Here is a 24674-nt window from a genome sequence, read left to right as displayed (position 1 = left end):
TCAACATCTGCTGCAGCTGTGTAAACTGGACCCAGATCAGGTTAAGGCATCAGTCCACACTCGCTCCTCTCAGTGAACTGAAGCATCAGCTCAGCTCCGGATCATCACACATTCTTCATGTTTGTAACAAAGAGACGGGAGTCTTCTTGGTGAGTCTCCACAGGAGGGGACAGGAGGGGACAGCTTCAGGCCGTCGCTCCGTCCTCCTCCAGGACTCTGTGGATCCCGTTTCCAGGGACGCCGAGGACGGCCTGGGTGGTGCTGCTCAGGTCTCTGATGCTGCTGTGTCGCGATTGGCTCTCCAGTCGCTGGGTGGAGCCGTGCCGTGACAGGCTGTCCAGGCGATTGGTGCTGCAGTGCCTGGACTGTGATTGGTCGTTGAGGCGCGGCATGCTGCCATAGGGCGGCCGCTCGTCTGCTGCTCTGAAGCTGGAGGCCGTGTACCTGAGAGGGATATGAGAACCAATCAGCTTCAGGCATCAAGCTTCCTGCTTGTCTGTTTAAAGGGCAAATTCGCCTATTGCCATAATCCCTATAGTCATAGGAGTAGGTTAATTACCTAGAGGTTGTGACCTGCACATTCACCACTATGAAATAACCATGTTTAATTATGTAACATTACGACACATGAAGCTAATAATCAGAACTACTTGCACTTTTGAAATCACTCTGCCGAGCAGCCATGTCTGGATGTAGTTCCTGTTACGTATTTGTCTCAAAAACAACTCAGTCTCGTAATGTTACATGATTATTTAATAGTGTGGTGAATGTGCAGGTCACCACTTCTCCACCAGAGTGAGTCCTCTGTTGCTCACCCTGAGGTTTCTCCTGGTTTTCCCTGTTAAAAGGGTTTTCTATGGAGTTTTTCCTCAGTGGATGTGAGGGTCTAAGGACAGAGGATGTTGTTATGATGCCATGTAAAGCCCTTTGAGACAAACTGTTGGTAAAAACGGGCTATACAAATAAAATTGTCTTGCCTTTTGGAGTTGTTGGATTGTGTATCAGGTGAGTTTAGAGGAACAGAGGACCTGCACCATTCACCTCCATTGTGTTCACTGAGCAGCTCACGTCTCTGCCCCGCTGATCTCAAAACAACAGGCACCGATAATTAAATCGAACCTACCGCTATAACTATAGGGATTATGGCAATGGGTGAATTTGCCAAAATGTTGAACTATCCCTTTAGACTCACCTGCCGTCTCTGGAGCGGTGCAGGCTGCCGTGGTAACTGCTCATCTTGGAGCGTCCGCTGCGGACCGAGCCGGCCCGGCTGGTGCTGGCGCTGGGCGGCTCGTCCAGCATGGCCAGGTGGGTGGACGAGGCGTGGGTGGACGTCCCCTGGGTGGACGTCCCCCGAGACTTCCTCACGATGGGCGTGTTGGGGTCCCGGAAGAGCAGCTGGGCGAAGTCGGGCTCCTGCAGCACCTGGCGGCTCTCGTTGACCATCCCGCTGCAGCAGGGGAAGGGGGAGGAGGAGGAGGAGGAGGAGGAGAGGGGCAGAGGAGGAAGAGAGGGCAGGGACAGACGCAGGAGGGTGGGGAGGGACAGGGGGAAGGTGGCGGGGTGGAGGGCGTGGTAGAAGAGGATGGAGGAGTGTGTGGAGCAGGCGGTGGGAGAGGGGGTTAATGCTCTGAGTTTGGAGGGGGGGGGAGTGAGTGCAGAGAAGGGCCTGTGTTCACCAACAAGCCACACACACACACAGTCTGTTCACCGCTCACACCGCAGGGTCTACTCTGTTCCCGTGACAACATCTACAGCTCCTCCTCCTCTACCTGCACAGGAGCTGAGCTCATGGACACAGCTGCATCACTAACACTATGGTACTGGATGGTCCTGTAGCACCAGAGGTAGTGGACTCATAGAAATATCTTACATGTAGATTAGATAAGGACTTACATTTCAAGCATCACATCTCCTACTTGTCAAAAAGCTAAAATTCATAGTGAGTTTTCTGTACAGATTTAAATCTTGCTTTTCTGTTACTGCCCGTTTGCATCTAGTCAATAGTTTATTTTTATCACAGCTTGACTACAGCGACACTATCTATAGGATATTTTAGGCAAGCTGCCGTACTGCATCTGTTCTAAGTTTATTGCTGTCCAGTTGACATACAATCTTAGAGCCAACAGTTGGCTGTGATTTAAGGTTCCCCTTATGAGGACCGAGTTAGGAATGGAGAGCCTCTCTGGGCCATGGTCGTGGAATGAGCTACAAGCCAGGATGATGTGGGCTCTCTCATCCCTGTTAGTCACCAGCTGCACCTGTGACAGTTAACTTAACTCTGTAATTGTGCTGCTCGTTTGACGTTTGATGTCTCTTGTTGTCTTGATCTTGCTGTGTTTGTTTGCTTGTATTTTGTACCAGTTTTGTAAAAGAGATTGTTAAATCTCAATGGATCCTTCCTGGATAATAAAGGTTAAATAAAAAATACAAAAATGAATCTGTGAGTGAACAGTTTCCTCTGGAACAGCTGCACCTCCCTCACTGCTTCTACACATCCACATAAAGCTTTTCAAAGTAAAGCTGAGACCTGACATGCTGATGTAACTCCCAGTATTTGATTTCAAACTGAATGTAACGAAGCTGGAGCCTGAAGGAAGTAAAACTCCTCCCATCTGGACTGTTGATCTGTGATTGGTTGTTCGTGTTCAGGCCTCCAGGCCAGAGAAAGATTGTTGTCTTGGTTGAATGTTGAAGGAGTCAACAAGCACAAGACAAGAAGTGAATCTTAACAACTGATCACTGCTGCAGTGTTTCTCTGATTTAATTTAAGTGCTTTAGTTGTATAAACCTAAAAACACACAGGACTCAGGGTGTGTGTGTGTGTGTGTGTGCACAACAACATCATGTCCTTCCTTCATAATGTAACTGTCAAGGCAAGTTTTAAAAATGATTTCCAGAAGAAGTTGATCTTATTTCTTATTTTCACTAAATTAGATTTTTGTGTATTCACTGCCATTTGTTTTTATCATGTTGTGTAGCTGTGATCTGGATGAAGCAGGAGTGTGAGTCTGCAGAGTCGGTTCATTCGACGAAGCTTTGAGACTAAAAATCCACTCAACTTGTTTTTATCTAATTATCACTACAAAGACATGAAACGCTTTGGATTCAGCTCCAGTTAAAAAATACTGGGGCAAAACTTACGTAACAAACCTTTTAAAGATGCTTTAAAGATAGTTTGTTACTAAAATATTTAGCATGTTGCATTTAAAGCGGTTCCTCTGAAGCCGAGCCCGAGGAGGGAGCATCCTGTCTGAAACTACGTACTCTTTGCGTCTCTTGCCGTGGAAGAAGCTGGCCCACTCGAAGCACGTCTTCTTGCTGCCCACCCAGAACACCGAGGGGATCCCCACGATCAGCATCATCAGGTACTTGATGAGGAACAAGACCAGGTCAGGACGACTGGTGCTCTCCACCTGCAGGTCACACACAACACAACTGGTTATTGTTGTGTAGCTCAGGACACAGGAGGAACAAGACGTCAGTGTGAGTGAGGCTGATGTGGGAGGAAGAGAGAGCCAGAGAGCCAGAGAGGGAGAAATAAGATGGTTTGCAGCTAATACACCCACACACAGCCTCAAGGTGTGTGTGGGTGTAAGGCAGTCTTGGGTGCAGTGGCCACAGACTTTGGGCCAGTCCCAATACACCCCCTAGCCCTACTTTTTAGCACTACCCCTACATTTTGCGCGTTCCCGCGAGAGTAGTGGTGTCCCAATTGCTCTTTGCATGTAGGGGTAGTGGGCATAACGAGGGGTAGGGGGTATGAATCTAGCCCTTCAGAGCGAGGGATTTCAGATGCTGACTCGCTCAGGTAGGGCCAGAGAAAATTTCCCAGACGGTGCTGTTCAGGAGGGGCGGGGGGGTTTACGTTACTAACACAATGGTGGCGACAACAAGAGCACATTTCTGGAGCGGCAAGGTGACTATTTTTTAGGTTTTAATAATTTTTTTTATGCAAGAAAGTAACTGAGATCGCCTATGTGTGTGGTCGGTTTATCCAAATGACGGCTGTTTAGAAGTTTTCTCCGACGTGACTGGAGGAGTCAAGCTCCACCTGTGGAGCGATGACCAGGACATCACAGAGGCAGCAGCCGGTCTGCTGACGTGCTCTGTCGGACACTCTCGGTGGTCGATCCCGGGGGAGAAAACGGTCGTTAATTAACTTACCCGCAGGTTTTTAGAGGTTTACCAACGGCTGGTTAAATTCGTTTTAGGAGATATAAATGCTGGTCTCATTGATGAAATGTAATAATTGTGGCAGTAGGCTAAATGAAAAATGATGCTTCATGTGTGACAGAGGAGCAGCGCAGCCTTGGGGCTCTGTATTTACAGAAATCACCACATTTACATCAGTAAATTAATGTTTTACAACAATGAACCAATCAGTCTGCATTGCATTTTATTAAGTTATATAACATGGCAGCATTTATGATGAATGACAAATAAAAAACAAACAATCGTAACCGTTAACTCCATGTTGCTGCTGGGTTTTTATGGTGCGATATGTGCAAACATAACTATGCAGTGACGTAGCAAGTGGTGTCCCAATCCCTAGGGAAGATTACAAGCCCTACCCCTTGTGGCTTCATTTCGAGGGTGAAGTGGTAGTGGATGAATTCTAGTGGTAGTGGATGAGGGCTAGTGGTTGTGAGTAGGGTGAACATTGGGATTGGGCCAATGACTCCTGTTTCACATCTTATAGCTCAGTCAGCAGCACCAACCAGCACAGGTGAGTTAAACCCAAACCCAGCAGACTAAACCAAACGGTGGGAGCTGTGTGTGTGTGTGTGTGTGTGTGTGGCTGAGTGACTTCAAGAGACTGTGTTGATTCACTCCCAGTGTTGAGTCTTCACACATGTGACTGACAACAGAGGAGCAGCTGCAGGCGTCAACACACTCATCCACCTCTGACTCAACTTGTAGCCTCTTTGTTTCCCTCCGTCCTGTTCCGCCGCTCCGCCTCCTCTCTCTCCTTTAGTATTTTGGTGATATTCAATCAATATGCTGATGTTGAGTATATGTTGGGAGAGAACTGTGACTAATGTGATTTGAAGCATGTAACATTACAGTGAAACGGTTGGAGATCAGTTTAAAGCCCCAGTATGTAACTTATTTGGCTTTTTATTAACAAAAATCAAATCTGTCTTTCATAAATGAAATAAATAAAGTGGGCGACGCACCGAACCGAGGCGGCCATGTTGCATCGCCATTTTTTACGTTGAGTGGCAGCGTGACCGTAGGTAACCATAGAAACTCAGCGGAGCTGTGGGCTCGGCCTGTTAAAACTGTCACCACTGTGTAGTGTGAGGAAGGACGGAGGCACTGGTGTTGCATTCAGGTGCAATCAGGCAGACGGCCGTCGGCAAACCAACCAGATGTCATTTTACTCAATGAGAGAAAGACGTAAAACGTCACAACATCACCATGACAACATTGTCACGCCTGTATTGTTTTGCCTCGTGCTGGTGGACCACTTGTCTGACGTCTGCCCGATTTCACATGAATGCAACATCAAGAATATGTTCAGATATGCAACCGCATCGCTAGATGGGGGGAATTCCTACATATTATACCTTTAAGGCCTTCATGTATTTCAAATGGGTCGATGTGAATGAGTATTGTTTCAAAATACCAATTCAATTCAGTCGTAATAATTAGTCACTACACTGCTGCTCTGCCGTAGAAACCGCATTTCAGCTGGGATGCAGAGCACCGCAGTCTCCTACTCTCTCCCTCACACACACACACGCAGGTTCACTCATGCAGTCACACACAGATGTAGTCATGATGGCCTCATTATGAGTGGGCCAGGCTGAGAGCCCCCAGGCTCAGCCTCCACAGATACACTCATTACAGCAGAGAGAGAAGAGCCGAGTCCTCGTTACAGCCTGGATGTCAGAGAACACATGGACACACACACACACACACACACACCCAAACAATGGATGTGCTTTATGCAGCTACACCTACAGTTCATTGTAGGAGGGAAAACAGCCTAGCCTGTTGTTCCTCCTCATGAGTCGTCAACCTCTGTGTGTGTGTGTGTGTGTGTGTGTGTGTGTGTGTGTGTGTGTGTGTGTGTGTGTGTGTGTGTGTGTGTGTGTGTGTGTGTGTTTGTGTATGACTGTTGATCAGAGAACAGCTCTGAGCCTCAGGGAAGGCTTTTAAGATAAATATAGTAAGGCACTTTGAGTCCAAGTTATCTATTGATGCTGCATGTTATGGACGTTGTGTGTGTGTTTTCATGAACAAAAACACAGCACTGTTGGCAGTGTTGGGCATGTTACTCTTAAAAAGTAATTTGTTATAATTACTAGTTACTTTCCCCTAAAAGTAACTGAGTTAGTAACTGAATTACTACATTATAAAAGAAGCTAATTACAAGGGAAAGTTGTGTTACTTTTTAAAAAATATTTCAAATTACTTGGACTCACCCCCCTAACCCCCGTTTATCTGGAATTAACCAACTCACTCAGTATTCCTCCGCACAGGGAGCCAGTGAGGAGGAACACTGAGTGAGTGAGTTGGTTAGTTCCAGATAAACAGGTGTTTTCTGACTAGGTGATGGACTCAAAATAATAACACCGGTACCCCCGTTAAAGTGGACGTTATATATTTTTTTGTGTTGGGACCTCTTGAGTCAAATAACGGTGCATTTTATTGTCAGTAACAGTAACGGTGTAATAATGGAGGAAACAGTGACAGTTTGATCACTCGTTACTGAAAAAAGTAGTGCAGTTATTTTATAACGCGGTTATTCCCATCACTGACTGTTGGGGGCAGGATGCAGAGATGAACCTTTACACCTAGACGCCTCTCCACCGTGCGCTGCTGCATCCCAGAGCTCAGCTTGTGTTCAGATGCTGCAGCTCTGATGTGGAGCAGCTTGACCCCGGCGACCCCGGCCTCCGCCTGCAGAAACACACTGGATTACTGCAGCGACTCTTACTCACAATGCAGCGTTTACGTGACAGATTAAGACTAGGACTCTGCAGCACAATGCGTCTGATCTTAGTCCCATTCTCCTGCGTTTCTTCCCACAGCTGCAGCTTCAGTGTTGCTGCGACAAAGGAAAATATCAGGTTGCCAGTGACTCAGGTCGCTTCTACCGGTAAAAATTTGTTTGACTGTGTCGAGTGCTGTGAAGGAATGAAAATAAATGTCACCTGGTTTACAATCAGTTTAAACAGCGATAGTTGAGACAGAGCAGTGGCTGACGTCCAGATTAAGGCAGAAAATACCAGAGGCAATTCAACAGAGGAAGAGTGGATACTTAAGGTTGGACTTAGACTTGTCAAAACAACACATAAACACCAGGAAACAGTCTGCACCACTGCACACACACAACACTCCTTTACTCTGCTGCACCACAGTTACAATCCCCTTTGAACATAAAGAGGTAACAGGATGTGCAAAGGCAGCAGCTCACATGGGAGCTGATACCTGGCTGCAAGGAGCAGAGAACAACAGATAAAGAGAGCTGTTTGAATTATTAACAGCACTGAGATGAGCCGCAGCATGTGTGCTGCTGCTGCTGCTGCTGCTGCTGCTGCTGGAGGCAACCACAGCTCTGTGAAGTGACGACTGAGTGTGAGCGCCACAGTTTATACTGGACAGTGACTGTGTTTGCATTCACACAGTATCCGCTCGTATCTGGGACACACAGTCTCACCGAGTATCTGCTCTGTAACGTCTCTGTGCGTGAACACATCTGGCAGGTCTGGGCTCTCTCCAGCTGTTACCTCTAGCTTCCCTCACAGTTGTACATTTAATGTGGAAGAACATCTGTGCAACAGTCAGTGAGGGAAACCATCTCTAGTATCAGCTGGTTTCTAAAAACTGTAGTAATCGTTCATCATGTGTTCTCTGGATGAATTATCCGTCGCCAAAATTTCGCATCACAATACTCAAAAGCACTAATGTCCTGTTTACATGTGCAAATACACTAGTAGCGTGCTCCAACAAATGAATGTCATACTTCGTATAAATCAAGTCAACTTCTGTCAGGAAGTAGAGTTTTATGTGTCATCAGTCCCCACTGGAAAAATATGACAACCAGATGACAGCACATATGCAGACAGGCTTACTGTAGCTAACGGCTAAGCCTGTCTGCATATGTGCTGTCACAGCTTGAAGCCGGCAATCCACTGTACATTTTTACCCTTTAAAATGTTCTTTTTTGCAGATTTAATGAACACCTGATCTGTTTGGGAACCAAATGATACAGAAATTATTCATCAGGACCAGAACAGGATAAAAATGACTAATGATTATGTTATTAAATATAAAATACAAAATATGGTGCACTGTTCCTTTAAAACACCAGCGTGGGATGTATCACCTGGTAAGGACAGGGGATGTGGTAGTCTCTGCACTTCTCCTGCACCCAGGTGGTCTCCCAGACGGCTCTGTAGCTGTTCTCATACAGGTAGCAGGCCAGGACGGTGAGCAGCGGGACCAGGTAGAGGACGGAGAACACGCCAATACGAATCATGAACTTGACCAGCTTCTCCTGGTTCTCCTTCTCCAGTGGGATCTCCATGCGCACTCGGTTCAGAGCCGCTATGCCTGCCAGGAGCAGCGCCACGCCGACCTGAGATGACATGAGAGAGGGATGTGGTCAAACATTGGAGCTGACAGCGTGGGCCTGTTAGTGGACGTGTCATTATTCTGTTCATTCAGGAAGTACAACTGGGGCAAAACAAGATATTTTCAAACATCTGCCTCCAGGAAAGTCTAGTTACATTATGGGTCATTGTACTTTAAAAAATTCCACAGACTGCAATAATACACTCCTGATAATACACTAAGAGGGAGAAGAAGAGTTGTGTCTGTGGTATCCTCTTCCTCACCACTACATCCAGTCCCAGTGGGACCAGCAGGAACCAACGCAGCGCCGTCAAGTTGTAGAGTCCCACGAAGCAAACGCCGCTGACGCCGTCTCCCTCGATCTTGTTCATGGCGAGCAGGGCGACGGTGAGGACGCCGGGGACGCCCCAGGCACAGGCGTGGAAGAGGAGAGCCTTCTTCTCGATGGCCTCGCTGCCCCACTTGGGGACGGCGGCCAGGAACCAGGTGATGGTCAGGATGACCCACCACACGCTGCCGGCCATGGTGAAGAAATACAGCACCATGAAGAGAAGAGTGCAGGCCTGAGACACAAAACAACATGGAAGATGATTATTATTATTATTATTATTATTATCAGAGTGTGGGATGAAGTAAAGCAAACAATACCAAGTAATAGACAGACTCTGACCTTATTGTGGGAGCCTTGAGTCACGGTTGAAGCTCTAAACCTCCCGGGAATCGCTGCGTTACAGGAAACTCTGTCCTCCAACAGAAAGCCCAGGAAAAACACCAGGGACACCATCATGTAGCACACGGCGTAAAATATAATGGGGCGCTCGGGGTAGCGGAACCGCGACACGTCGATGAGAAACGTCAGGAAGGTGAAGAGAGTGGCGGACAGGCAGACGATGGACACCACCCCGATGAAGTAGCGGGCGAACATCAGCTCCTCCCGTGTGAAGTACATGTTGGGGCAGGGGGGCGAGCAGTCCCGGACCCCCATGAAGGAGTAGCCCAGCTCGGGGTCGATCTTGAGCTCACGAGGACACCAGAAGCCGTAGTCCCTCTGGACGGAGATGGTCGACTCGGTGGTGTCCGAGCTGGACAGGAGGTCTACGGGACGGGGGTAGGACTCGTCACAGTCCGGGAACCTGGGAGGAGGAGGAGGAGGAGGAGGAGGATGGTGAGATGATGAAGACCTTAGGGTGCCTGCAGCTGTTCAGCCCAACAGATCACACACACACACACACACACACTGCCAACGTGATATTATTGCCAAGGAGCTTCAAAAGTGATCTGCAGTTTTTTAGATGAATGAATCTACTCTGTGGCTCCCAGGCACCTGCTGCTGATTACATGTCACATTACTGCAGCACAAAGAGGAGGAATACAACTTGCACTGACTTGAAGCCCGTCTCAGACACGCAATATGTTTCTAATGAGCATTTACTGTTTTTATTTTCAGTCACGTTATCATTGTACTGACAAGAAGCTGAATTCATGTTTTGAAGCTTTTTTTTCATCATTAAACAAACTGACTGAAAGAGCTAAATCTAAAATTTCACAATGTTCTTTTTTTTTCTATGCATCTCTTTGTTCTCATTCTCGATTAGTCATTTCTTTGGTTTTGTATTTATCATTGTATGTATTATTATTAGTCAGTTTTAATTTACAGTCGTGTCTTGTTAGTGTGTTAGTGTTTGTAGCGTTTGGGGTTTAGCTGTTTGCATTTAGTCAGTTCTGTCTCTTACCTGTGGTTGGTTATAACCTTCACGTGTTCTGTTCCTGACTGGTATAAATATTTTTTAATTAAAAGGACCCCTCCACATTTATTCACCATTTTTATCCCAAGTTCCACTTGTACCAACTCATGTGTGTGATGTTGTTTTTGGTAAAAATAAAAATCATTTCAGCATTAGTGCCGTGCTGGACTGCCGTGTCTGTGAGCTGTGATGTGTTTGATGTGCAGGTGACTGAATCAACTATCTGGCCACTAAACTAGTTTCCTCTCTGGGAAAAGAAAAGAAAAATTCTAATAACTGGACAGTGGAGTCCAGAAGTCTGGGACCACTTTCTTATTATGGGAATGTGGTCTCAGACTTCTGGACTCCACTGTATCTGAGGCGGCCAAATCTCCTGCTCCGTTCCCCAGCTTCTCATTAGCACATAAATGCACCACACAGATCAGTCCGACTCCAGCTGCATTCCAGCGCTATCATAAAAGTTCAATGTTCCATCTGATTGATTATCTGTTTCTAAAAAGTTTTATGTCGTCCAACAGACTGTTATACGGTGCTGTACTGGTGCATTCTGGTCTGATCTATAAATCTTTGTCCCAACACCACATTTCACCAATAGAAACATGCTACTCTCTCTAAGCATCTTCTGCTGTGTGGTCATGGAAATCAATCATTTTGACATGCTTGCTGTATCATCAGCCCTCCCAGAGAAGGGAAAATCTTCTTAAATTACTAATGCAGCAGGGCTGCTCCTGCCAAGATGAATCCGGGGGAAAAGAATGATTACTGTTGTAACAACCTGTTGCAGTCCATCTCCTCCGGCCAGCTGACGCCGAACATGTCCATTAGTTTGTAGCAGTCGCTCTTGGCCTGCAGACAGAGGCGGCGACAGGGCAGAGTCATTCGGCCGTACTCTGTGCACACGGGAGCGTAGAGCGCGCAGAGGAACATCCTGAGCTCTGGAGAGCACTGCAGGTTCACCATGGGATGGAACGGCTGCAAGAGAGAGACATAGAGAGACCTTTTTTAGTCTACAAGTACATCAAACATCAGGACAAAATAATGCACCTCTTTGATTTCAATCTGTTTTGGAAGTGTCACTCGGTGGTAGTGTTACACAGTGTTGCTCCGAGCCAACACACTGTGAGCCATAGAGCAGCTCAAAGGGATCAGTGGAGCATGTCGTCTGACACTTGATGGAGATGAGTCCGTATAAACAACTGTGGCCCCTTTCCTAATAATCCCCTCCACCCCGATCATTTCAGATCCCCCTTCCTCCATCTCTGCTCTCCTCCTTCCCTCCAACCTCCACATAGGAGCAGCACTACAAGCCGGCCAACCCCCACTTGTCCCCCCCCCCCCCCCACACACACACAGCTACTGACAGGGTCTTTGTGTAGCAGGGAGGACCACGCTGTGACTGACTGACACACTGTAGTAACGTGCATACACTCGCAGACAAACACACAGGCCAAACTACTGACGGAAGTATATTATTGCGCGCTCACACACCCACGCAGCAGCACAATAATGTTCTCACACATATAAACTGAGCCAAGAGGTGGTGTGTGTGTGTGTGTGAGCAGGAAGCATCTATGGGCCACGTTGTTAATATGCAAATAGCTATGGGAGAGGGGGAGTTGTGTGTGTGTGTCTGTGTGGGAAAGCATATGCACATATATAAATCCATGTATCAACAATACATATCTCTGTATATCTGCATTTGCATATGTACGCCTGTGTCGGTGTGTGTATATGTGTGTGTGTTACAGAAAGGCCTCCAGCCACACCCAAGTGAGTCAGACAAACACTAGCGTTCCTCCCCCAAAATTTAAAGACAGAGGTCTGTATGACAGACAGGGACAGGGAGGGGGAGGGGCGGGGGAAGGTAGGGGAGGGGTGAGGGGTGAGAAGAGGACAGGCAGGGGGCAATTTGTCTCTGTGTTTGTTAGAGGGGAGGATATTAAGGAGGACAGCTCAGCGTGGTTTTAACATGTCCAACACTTGGTTGTGTGTTTCCAGTGTAAAGTAAATGGAGAGAAGGACAGTTACACTATGAACTGACGTCTCTGTGTGGACGATATCCCTCAGGTCGGTCCAAACAGGACAAATCTGGGCTCTATATGTTCCATGACACTTAAAGAGAGCTATTGTTGAACTAATGAGGCCATTCTGCCACATCCAAAAGCTGCTACACTGACAGTGAAAGGAGGAGCAGCTGGGCTACACATTGTAGTGTATACAGAAACATATACGCACACCGCTCACTCGTTGTTGTTTCCTTCCCCATGTGAGCTAAAAAAAGAAAAATACAACACATCTGAGTCACATCCCAGAAATCACTTAATCCGATTCTTTAAAAAAAAATGAAACATGAACTCAAAATGAATGTGTAACCTTATAAAATAAAACCCCTACATTTGATATTAAAAATGTCTGCAGCGTCTTTCTGTCATTATTTTCTAGCTCATGAATAACTTCAAGGAACCATTTGTGATCTGATCTTAATCATTTGCTTCTTTAGCGTGAGTCAGATTTGAACAGATTATTTTAATGTGTCCCCCACCATATGTCTACAACGTCGGTCCACATCCTATCCTGACAGCATGTTCGCCTGCCACCCACATGTGATGTCTTTATGTAAAAAGGATTAGGATGGGTGTTAGGCTTGGCCCTCAGAGCACAAAGCAGCCACATCCACGCAGCTTTTGTCATCGCCTCGTTCATATCACCTCTTTTCTGGCAGGAGGATGCTCAGCTGCTGAGGGAGAGACAGACAGTGATCGTGAGACAAGACAAGAGGTGCTCGGGCTGGTTCGTCACGTCCACTCACCGTGAGGGGATCGGGGACGGGCGGGCGTTGACGGGGATCTATGATCACATGTAGAATCCATAACAAGGATTCATATCGCTCTCTGATGTGCAGGGGATCAGTTTTGCTGACTTCCTCGCCTGTCACAACTGAGATTAATCAACTATTCGATCGTGTAATTTCTCTACAAATGGAGTCATCACGTTTCAGTGGGCACCACCGTACGATGACACAATGACATGAGCACGCTCTGAGCCACAATTATCTGTGAAGCATAAAAACAACTGCTAGCAGAGTGATCCACCTTGAGCTGGGTCTATTACCGCAGATGGACACCATCCATCACACTTTACTGTTTAATGTCTTCTGACAGTGAAGACAGGCTGTGCTGCAACAAACACACTCTCACTTTTCTGTCTTATGGTTTGGTTTTTTATATCGCTGGAAGATTTTTCCCTTAAGTCAGATCTTACAGTAACTTTTATTATTTATTTTATAAGATATTCAAAGAAGCAGTTGAATGCAGCAAAACATTTTCTTCGTGTATCAAATATTTGATTAATTAAATGTCTTGTCAGACTGACAAACTAGCAAATATTCACATTTAATAAAATGGAATTAAGGCTGAAGATGAATCATCTATCATTTAAAAAAAGGGGGAAAAAGAAAGAAAAGGAAGTCAATTATCTTACTATAAATTATTCCCTATAATAATCCACTTATCACGCATCAAGTAAAATAGCAAAATAGTTTGCAAAACGTCTTTAACTACACACTCTCCAGTGCATAGTGAAGGCTATTTGCTATATTTTACAACTATGATAAAGACACCATTCATTGTTATTACGGCTTTTTAAATAAAATACCTTGACTATCGTCTTACAGCTACAGTCAGGCAGAACAAGGTCAAAGAAACAGAGAGGGAAACTGGAGTATGTTGTTGGACGGTCTCTGGAGAAGCAACACACAAAAGCACACAATCCTGTAGTTCACTACTCCACCCTGCCAGCAGTGTGAAAAAGGTGCGACTGTACTCGTGTGACTGGGTCTGTGCGCTGCTGCCAGAGTGTGTTCCTGTGACATCTACGACTTCATCTGCGCTGCTCTGACAGCGCGGGTGTAGCACTCACACATGATCTGATGCAGCTAAAGTGAGCTCGCATCTTTTTGCTCTTCTACTGTGTTGTGGCTCCCGCAGGCGACTGATCTGCTCCATAGAACACAGTGTGCAGCTCTTTACTGGACTCTGAGTGTGACATGCCATAGGAAACGCTTGAATAAATATATAGGCTACAAGAAGAGAGGCTCTGCTACAGTAAGTGGAAAAGCTCAGCTTCTCTTCATATTCATGCCTCTTCCTATTCATCATACTTCCCATTTTCTATTTATATACTCCTCCATCATCCATCTCTCTTTCTCCTGCCCCTCTTACCCCTCCTCCATCTCTTCAGTATCTCCATTCAGCCATTTTATGACAGTCAGCCCATCATGGGAGCCGGTGCGGGCAGGACTGGACTAGTGCTGGGTGGGTCATACAGTACATCTGCTTGCTGCTTTACACATACAGTCTGCAGCCCAAACACTTTCAACCAGCAGCATGTTGAGGCCCTGCGGAGGCTCGCCACCCTCCACAGGGACTCTGTGTTAATGGCCACACTAGAAACAGCTGGTGAACCACTGGTCCGATGAATGGCCAGGGGTTTGTCATGGCGCTTTCCAGCCCAGAGCCAGCCGTGTAAAGAGAATCAAGCGTGTAATACACAACTCTGTCGAATGGCGCTGGGCCTGGGGGGGTGGGGGGGGTGGGGGGGGGGGTTGCTAATGTAATTTCAGCTTCGATCCCGCTGCTACAGTCATTACGTATTCATGGGAGTTTGTTAGGGGATTTTTTGATCTCCGAAAATGTGGAATAATGTGCCACTCTGGAAATAGCAGGCTCACACACAGTCTGACATGCACGTTAGAGGAGCAGCGGATTCTGGGGCCGACAAACATTTCACACGAGGGGGGTAAATGTAATGGAATGTAAGTGTAAGTGCTGGTTTGTTTTGCAGTTTTTCTAAAATGTATTTTTAAAAATAGGGAAAGGAATTTCAGATTTGATGTAGCTTTTCCTAACAGCTCTGAAAGCTGAAAGGTTTAAAATATTTAACACCATGTATCTCACTAACTGGCCCAGTACAAGTACAGCAATAGGGACAGAAGGAAAAACACTAAGGACACAAAAGTCAAGACAAAGTGAAAACCAAACCAAAGGGAACTGAGCAACTACTAAACTACAGTCCCAGACCCAGATCCCCTAAACAAGAGAGGAGCCTCTAACAGAGAGCTGCTACACAACACCTTCATATACCTACAGTATATAAACACCTCAAAAGAAGAAACAACTAATTATCTTGATTAAAAATAAATGTAATTGACTTTTATCTAATTCATGACTTTCCCTTCAGTCTACCTTAGCAAAGAATAATATTCACAATGTCGGTCATTGCATCAGTTTTGTTATCTGAAAGGAAGAACCTGATATTTTTCAATGTAGCTGTGGATCAGTAGGAGAAGCACAGGTGATGCTAAAAGCATTAACAAACCCTGAGGTTTCTCCGATTTTTCCCTGTTAAAAGGGTTTTCCATGGAGTTTTTCCTCAGTGGATGTGAGGGTCTAAGGACAGAGGATGTTGTTACGATGCCATGTAAAGCCCTTTGAGACAAACTGTTTGTAAAAAACGGGCTATACAAATAAAATTGCCTTGCCTTGCCTCTGTTCCATTCAAGCTCCCCAGTAAGCATCATTCATACATACTTGGCCTCCATCTTGCCTTGACTATGTTGTATTAAAGATGCAGTTGTGTACTACATGGTAATCGTCCACTTCATTTTGGTGATCGTAGCTGTGCATTCATCTTGTTGCTTTGCCAGAGATGTAAATGAATAAACTGTGATTAAATACCAAACACCAGAGAAAACCACTGGTCTGGAATTCATGGTGATCGTAATTACTGAAAATCTTTGGAATAACGAAATGAAAAGGAATATCATTTAAAGTAATTATGCATGCAGTTAAATGCAGTGAATATACATATAGGAATTTGCATATTTCTCTGAGATCAAAACCTCTGATCTTAGAAGATGTAGGCCTCAGCCTTGACCTTAGTTTCACCTCCACCAGTTTTGAGATTAATCTGCATCAAGAGTAGACTGTCATGGTATTAATTATTAATAGGGCCTGGTCCTATGAAGTGCATCCAAATGTGGTTTTATGTACTTTCCTAATGCTAAAGTAATTCGTTTTTAATAAAGGCACTGAGTCAGCTGTTGAGATGCTGTGACTGATGCATGGCTGACAAAGAAGCCCACCATGGCCAACTGGTCTGTGCTGATCTGCTCTTTCATAAACACCTCCCAGTCACCTTTCTTCCCATCATCCCCCCTGTCCTCCCTTTGCCCCTTTCCCTCCTGCATTTTCTCTCCCTCTCTCCCCCCTTTATCCTCCTCTGCTGCCATTCCAATTCCCCAAATTTCCAAGCTCAGCGCCATGGCGACGAGTGATGCATCACCAGGGAAGAGGAGGAGGAGGCGGAGGAGGAGGAGGAGGAGGAGGAGGAGGAGGAGGAGGAAGAGGGAGGAGAGCAGGGTTCGAGGAGGTCAGGGTGCGGGGCGGAGGGGACCACCTCCCGGGAGGCAAGAAAGCCTCCGCTCCCTTTGTTAACAGCACAATTGGGACCGTTTCCTGGGCAACGGGTGAGCCCTGTGGAGGGGGAGGGGGAGGACAAAGGAGATGGGTGAGGGAGGGGGGGTGGAAAGGGTGGAGGACAGAGGGGGAGAGAGAGAGAGAGAGAGGAGGGATGGGCCGACAGAGTCAGCCGTGTCATTCACAGCTAAGAAAGTGTTTGAAAACCTTGTGCTCTGACAGTGTGTTAAGTCTACACACACACACACACACACACAAACACACACATCTACACACAAACAGCAAGGTTGTTGTGGACCAGTGACTTGCTCTCTGGATGTGCTTCTCATTCACTCCACAGCCAATAAACACGGTGTTGGACATTAAATAAAACAACAGGCTCTTTTATAGGCTGGGTCACGCTGGGTAGGGTTTATCAGACCATGTTGTGTCTGCCTGAGTGTGTGTGTTTGTGTATGTGTGTGAGTGTGTGCTTCGCTGGGATACATCTTTACTTGCCAACACAATAAGCAAGTTAAATGGTAGACTTTTAGTTCACTGCAGCATGTTTGAACAGACTTGCAGGCAGCACACAGCTTCATCAGCAGTTTAGAGCTACTCACTCTTCTCTACACACACACACACACACACACACACACACACACTCCTTCTTCTTTACAAATCCATTCACACAACATGGGTGGAGGATCTGGGTTATTCTAAACAGCAGATGTAACATGACACAGTTTATCTGTAAACCTGAGACAAGAGGCTGAGTTAAGGAGCTGAAAGGAGGAGGAAATGAGTGGAAGTGGGACCACAGACTATTGATCAGTCTCTGTTTCCCTGCACACCGCTCACACAACACACACCGCTCACACAACACACAGCCATGAAATCAAGATGAGCTACAAACAGTGGGATCTTGGTCATCATCTTTTATCTCAGCAACAGTCACAAAGAGCTCTGTCTGAATATCCACCCAAAATGAAATTCATGTGACTTTTTCTTTTTTAATCTTGCAGGCAGCCATTAAAAATGATTTGCTGCCTTGGCTCCAACTTCCTGTAAACACACCCTTTTATCAGTCTAATTCAATTAACATCCTCAGTTGTCCCTGACCCTGGCTGTTCCCATCTGTCCTTGAAGAAACAGTGGATCCTCTGCTCCGGCTTCCTTTACCATGACAGTCACATGAGGCCAATCTCTCTGAAAACCATTTCTTTCCCTTTCTTTCTGCTAAAAATACCTGAGAAGCGTGACAAAAGAGAACAAGGAGACACTTTTGCTTTTCACATTAGCAATGTGTTGTCTAAATGCAGCAAGACATTTGCAAAGGTCTGCTCTGGCCCCAGCCTAAAGGAAACACTTTGTACACACTTCTGCTTCAGTAACTGTCCAGTAAAACAAAAGGCCACGATGCTACAATAACACAACATGTATCGTTCAGAGATGCACCGATCCGATACCCACCCAGCTCGGATATCGGCTCCGATATTGACTAATTAGCTGGATCGGATATCGGATGAATGAGGCCGATCCAGCATTCTGATCCAGTCATTTCTTTTTTATTAATATCATACACAGCAATACAGTTACAGTGATCTAGTGTTATTTATTTATTTTCGCTGCTAATGTACACTTTGTTATTTGTTAATAAATAATCTTAAAGGGATAGTAGCATTTTTTTAAAGTGGGGTTGTATGATCTACAAATAGCCCCTAAGTACTTTAATTGCAGTAGAAGACTCTCTGCACTCCTCCCGTTAGCAACGCCAGCCCATAACCCTGCCCAGAGATTTACAACATACAGTGTTGTGAACAGACCCAAAGAAACGGCCTATTTTCGTGGCCTAAAAGAGGTTTTACCTGAAAAAAAATACACAGTTCCATTGTTCGCTATAATATAATTTTTTCCAGCCCTTCAAGGTGCATCGCAGTTTAGTTGGAGCTAACCAACTGCTGATCGGCGGGCGCTAACCCTGGGCGGAGGGATATGTGAGTTGGTTAGGTCCAAATAAAAACTGCGTTTTTCCTGCACTTTGAAGGGCTGGAAAAAATTATATTATAGCGAACAATGGAACTGTGTATTTTTTTTCAGGTAAAACCTCTTTTAGGCCACGAAAATAGGCCGTTTCTTTGGGTCTGTTCACAACACTGTATGTTGTAAATCTCTGGGCAGGGCTATGGGCTGGCGTTGCTAACGGGAGGAGTGCAGAGAGTCTTCTACTGCAATTAAAGTATTTAGGGGCTATTTGTAGATCATACAACCCCACTTTTAAAAAAAATGCTACTATCCCTTTAAGTACATTTATATCTGTGTTAATTTGTTACCTTTTTTTTTAACAAGGCTAAATGTTAATGTCAGGCCTGATGCCTTCACTCACATGGCAAAATACTGTTCAATTATTCAACAGTAGTATGGGATCGGTATCGGGTATCGGCCGATACACTCAGCCCAGGTATTGGTATCGGATTGGATCAGAAAAAGCTGGATCAGTTATAGAAATATCTATTTTTCTTTTATAAAGTAGCATTTTATGGAGCTATTTTATTCCCTCATTCTGGGGAAGACGTACTGGTGTGGTCGGAGGCGTGTTTTGTCTAGTATCATTCAGAGCTTTGTGTATGGATAGTGTGGTTGGCCAAAATCTGTCAACCTCAGATGGAAAACAGTCATTTTAACATCACTAGACAGTAGTTTTAGAAATCATAAGACAAATCCACAGCTGAGGACGCTGCTGTACGCTCACGCTGTAGCTACACTGTGTATCCATCACTATAGAAGGGGATTTTACCCCCTTTCTTTTTTTTTTATTGTAATGCCAGTCAAATCCGCCACGCTACCACTTATGAGTGTGGCACAGTATCATTGTGGCACAGAAATAGCCGATTCCCAGCCCCGAGGCCGCTGTCCCACTTCAGCTGTGAGGTCATTCTACGGTCAGAGACGACTGACTGAGTGAGGATGAGCATCGAAACAGAAAATCCTGGTTTTTAGAAATCACCTTGTTTGTGGTGTCTCCCGCTCAGAAAAAAAAAAAAAAAATCTGTGCAAAAACCAGAGCCCAAGCTGTTTTTAATTCCTTAATGTGCACATTTCTGGTTCAGCAGTTATCCATTACTGCACTAAGCACCTTAGACAAGAAGAGTTTGCAATTAGTGACATGAATGCACATCACTAGACAGCAGTTGTACACATTTTTATCGCAGAAGAGAAAGAAAACGCCAGAGTTTAAAAACAATATAATGATATAAATTCTGTCCACTTTCCCAAAGACAAAAAAAAACCTTGAAAAGACCTTGAAAAGCAAGACATGAAGAAAGAAACCCAGAAAGACACCGCTTCAGGGGGGTTTAGACAAAAACCGCAAGAACGGCAGGCGTTGGTTCCCGTCCAACTCCCTGTTTCTCCACGGTGCAGGGCATTCATCATTATTATCATGGCTATTCAGCGGAGCTAATTCCCTTTAAAATCAACTGTCAATTCTCATTTGGCTGCCCTCAACATCTTATAGGCTTTGAATTCTCCCATGGACTGGATCTAGGGCAAGTTATCTGGAAAACAAGAGCCAAACAGAGGCGCAGTCTGCGTTATTTGGAACCTATGTGGTGTCCGTGTGTTTTCCAACGAGCATTTCTGAGCGCTAAAAGAGACTTAATTGTGGATCCATGACCAATCAAAGTGAACACCGTCTAAAGCAGGAGTGCTTCTCTCTGTTCACTGCAACCCACACATTGTGATGCGGTGTGAAAAGCGAACCTGGGCCTCATAACAACAACACTGCAGTGACATCTTGGTTGAAACCTAATCTGCATATTAATATCCATCCAAAAAAAAAAAAAAAAATCACACTGAGGATCTTAAACAGACGTGGCAGAGGGGGAACACCCAGGTGATGGGAGGGAATTCACCAGCCACGACATGAAAGGACACAGTGAGTGTGAGCAGACAGAAAGAGGGCAGAGAAGGAGCGTGTTTGCATCTTTTTCAAAATGTGAGTGCAGCTGTGGTGTGGTGAGATTTTGATGTGATGCTGCACTGCTCCCACAGCCGGGCACGGTGCATGTTCACAGGTTACATAACCCTGGCTTTTTGTGCCAACCCCTCCATCTCTCCATCTCTCTCTTTCTCACTAAATGTGTACTCAAAGCCGAGCGCTACACGCTGCTGGAGGAGGCACAGATGGTCGGCAGGGCTCCACACATCCACATCCCTCGCTGTGCCGCGGCAGGGCAAAGGGTAAAAGTGATAGAGGGAGCGGGAGCCAATGGGAGCATGATGCTGAGGATGGATAAACGGAGATAAATATAGATGGAGGGACTGATACACACATAGTTCAGTCAGCAGAGCATCAAATCTAATGTTTTGGTGCAGTCTGACCAGTAATTGCTCGATAGATTGAGCTGTGCAGAGGGAGATCAGCCTACATAAGGGATAGGATTAACTTAACGAGGTGATGCATCTGCTCCGTGATTGTGTTTAAATGCCTAACTCACCATTACAGAGAGGATAACGCAGCCACAATAGTCAGATGCTGTGGCTGGTAATCTATAGATTATCTAAGAAACAATAAAACATGAACTAGGCAAACACTGCAATCTGAGCTTTAATCCGTCACGTGGATCAAACCGAAGCAGAGTTTGGGATCTTTTCCCCTCCAAGACTGAGTTGACAAACTGTTCCAAAGCCTGTTATGTAAAATGAGTTTGATGCCCAACAACCGATGTGCAGAGTCACTACACGTTGGGGTAAATCGCTCTGCCCGTCAACACGCCAGATGTGTGTCCATAAACCGTTTTAGGACGACACGCCCTGTTAAATCAGTGGAGTTTAAAAATGTACTGTTCTCGTGGTCCCTGGGGACAAATGTTAAAACTTAATTTTCTGCTTAATGTTTTGATAATACACTCCCAGTCCCTGGAGCTAGAGGAGCCAAATTAAAGTAGGCTAGCACTTTGATATTACCAACTCTCAGCACGTACCCAGTTAGCTCTGGTGATACTGTAGCTATCTAGGCTGCTGATGACCATGGGGCAGGCGGCGCAGCAGACACTCAGCCACTTATTCAACATGTGAGGACAACTAATTACTTCATAATCACTAACTCCTCTCCTTCCTGACCTCTGTAATATATACAGCATATGTGTGTGTCTGCATATGTCTATTCTTATTTCTGTACAGCCACAACAACTTTACGTTACAATAGAAAGAGTGAGTGAAGTGACCAGGGGAAAAGTACAGTGCACAGTAAAGGTCAGACACAGGAAGAATGTAGAAGGGAGAAAGAGAGGGGGAAAAGAAAAGAGAAGGTCAAATGGTTTTTTTTAAAAAGTGCAAAAAAGAGAGGGAGAGGAGAGATGGAGGAAAAGAATTATGCTTTTTTGAAGTTAAATGTTTTGCACTCGATGCCTCTGCAGCGAGGACTTGCACCAAAAAACACATCACGCTGTGTGAGTATCCTTCAGCTTAACAACTAAGCATGGCTTTTACACTGCCGTCTCAAACACTCTGACTGACAGTAAAGAAACAGAGTACCTGCTCGGAGCGACCATAAAGACCAACTGCACAGTTTTATGCAGTTTAATAAAATTTTAATAACTTTTTTAAAAAAAACACTGGTTTTAAGGAAATTTTAAAGACAGAACCATAAAATCTCCTGAGCCTCTAACCCTGAAATAACATGAATTTACACCTCTGAAGATATGATTCAATTTAGTTACCGGTCCAGTACAGTTACTACTTTGTTCCAATGCAAGTAACAATTCAATCAATTTAAGCCAAAGTATGTTAAAATTAATACACGCCTCTTATTTGTTTTTTTCAAATATGTTAGTCATGTTCAATTCAAGGTTCATGATTTTGTGTTTTTACTTTGCAACCCTGTTTATAATGGTTGGCAGATAGTTGCCAAATCATTTTGTGTCAATCATTAACTAATAGACTGATTTATAAATGGTTTCAGCTCTAGAATGAATCATACGATGAAAACGTCACAGAGGAAAATACTTCATATATTAGCCTCATTATCCCAATTTGCTTTTCAAGATAGGAAATTATATGAAAACTGCTGGAGCAGAAAGAAAGATGTAATGTTGATAAACTGGAATTTAACAAATTACCTTCTTCAGGTAGAAGACCGATATAGTACAATAGTAGAGGTGATTAGAAATACTAGGTTTTCAGAATATCTTTTAGAGATCTTCACTGAAGATCTCTAAAAAAAGTATTCTGAAAACCTATTCTTCACCTCTGAGTTAATGTGACTAGAGAAATGTATTTTATATTTTATAACTGATATTTATTTTTTTCTTGGAATACATTGTAAATCTAAATTAAACAGATTGCAATGTGTCCACTAAACAGATGTGTTGGATCACAAAGCTGCCAAAGCACCTGAAATCATCTCATATGCTCATGTTTGCTGTAGTCTTACTATGTTTCAAAAGGTTTTTCACCTTAAAGGGATAGTAGCATTTTTTTAAAGTGGGGTTGTATGATCTACAAATAGCCCCTAAATACTTTAATTGCAGTAGAAGACTCTCTGCACTCCTCCCGTTAGCATCGCCAGCCCATAGTCCTGCCCAGAGATTTACAACATACAGTGTTGTGAACAGACCCAAAGAAACGGCCTATTTTCGCGGCCTTAAAGAGGTTTTACCTGAAAAAAAATACACAATTGTTCGCTATAATATAATTTTTTCCAGCCCTTTAAAGTGCAGGGAAAACGCAGTTTTTATTTGGACCTAACCAACTCACGTATCCCTCCGCCCAGGGCGAGCGTTGCTAACGGGAGGAGTGCAGAGAGTCTTCTACTGCAATTAAAGTACTTAGGGGCTATTTGTAGATCATACAACCCCACTTTAAAAAAAATGCTACTATCCCTTTAATGTGTCTAATAGACTGATTTATGTCCCTTAAATTCAGCATTGATTATCAGCAAACACTGAAAATCTGACAAACACTGACGCTTGAATCGAGATACATATGCATGCACATGTCAGTGGGTTACTGTACCTCCATGGCGAGAGCTGCAGTTTGCTGGTCGTAATGGTTCAGTATGTTGGGCATGAAGGTGGCGTTGTAGGGCAGCCCCTGGCACATGCGCAGGGTGATGGGCTCACAGGTGAACAGGCTGTGGCTCCCCGCCACCGCATCCATGGGGATGGCGACACACACCGTCAGCATGGACACCGACAGCAGCCACAGGAGATCCATGACTGATCCGGACAGGAGGGGAGAAGAAGATCCAGGGGACGGTGGGTTAGGACGAGGGGTTGAGCCCCGTTAGCATCCGGCTCATTCACCAGGAGGAGGAAATCACAGGGCTGAAGGGCCGTCCAGTCGTCTCTTCCTCCTCTTCACATCACAGAGAAACAGTCCGGGCTGGGCCGCAAAATCCATCATGGCCATGACTGAAGATGGCTGCATCCATCACTGTGGTGATTCTGGGTGTGGAGTGTGTCATAAAACCTCCATCACCTGAGAGGTGCTGTGGTCCTTTAAGATGCTGCTGCGTGACCGAATGGCTCACACTCCTCCCTCTGCTGCCTCGAAGGACAGCGATGATGCTTCCGAGAAATACTGATGATGACAGCCACGAATGGAAAATAATGTTCCGTCAGAAACCTGAAAAATAAAAACACACAGATTCAAATATATACATGTAATTAAATCCTACAGGATTAATACCATACACCAGATCTATGGTATATAATAATATAGTACTGGGGCGTATCAAACACCTTTTTAGAGCAAAATTAGACAAATTACAAGCTGCACTGGGAAAACACAAAAGGGTTGGTAATTGCTTTTTAGGTCACTAACTGTGGGTTGGCTTATGTGGATAGATTATAACATTAGCAGGCTTAATTAAGAACAGTAC

General features: G+C 45.1%; 1 protein-coding gene across 2 annotated transcripts; it reads right to left on the bottom strand.

Annotated features, from left to right (window-relative positions):
* Positions 1-185: 185 nt before the first annotated feature.
* Positions 186-23874, bottom strand: fzd3a (frizzled class receptor 3a; the record flags this gene model as incomplete). Of its 2 annotated transcripts, none has more annotated exons than XM_084000491.1 (8): positions 23807-23874; positions 11110-11306; positions 9260-9722; positions 8853-9152; positions 8342-8593; positions 3268-3416; positions 1193-1630; positions 186-444 (listed from the first exon to the last, which is right to left on the bottom strand). In XM_084000491.1, the coding sequence occupies exons 1-8, from the start codon at positions 23858-23860 to the stop codon at positions 186-188; spliced, it is 2112 nt and encodes a 703-aa protein (XP_083856617.1). In that variant the 5' UTR covers positions 23861-23874. The 2 variants fall into 2 exon arrangements, with proteins under 2 accessions (XP_083856617.1, XP_083856618.1); XM_084000492.1 differs by having other exon boundaries at positions 1193-1450.
* Between the last annotated feature and the right edge of the window lie 800 nt (positions 23875-24674).

Source organism: Trachurus trachurus (genome assembly GCF_905171665.1).
Source record: "Trachurus trachurus genome assembly, chromosome: 24".
Classification (NCBI taxonomy): Eukaryota; Metazoa; Chordata; class Actinopteri; order Carangiformes; family Carangidae; genus Trachurus; species Trachurus trachurus.
The sequence above is the reverse complement of the archived record's forward strand: the minus strand, read 5'-3'. Positions and strand labels throughout refer to the sequence as shown.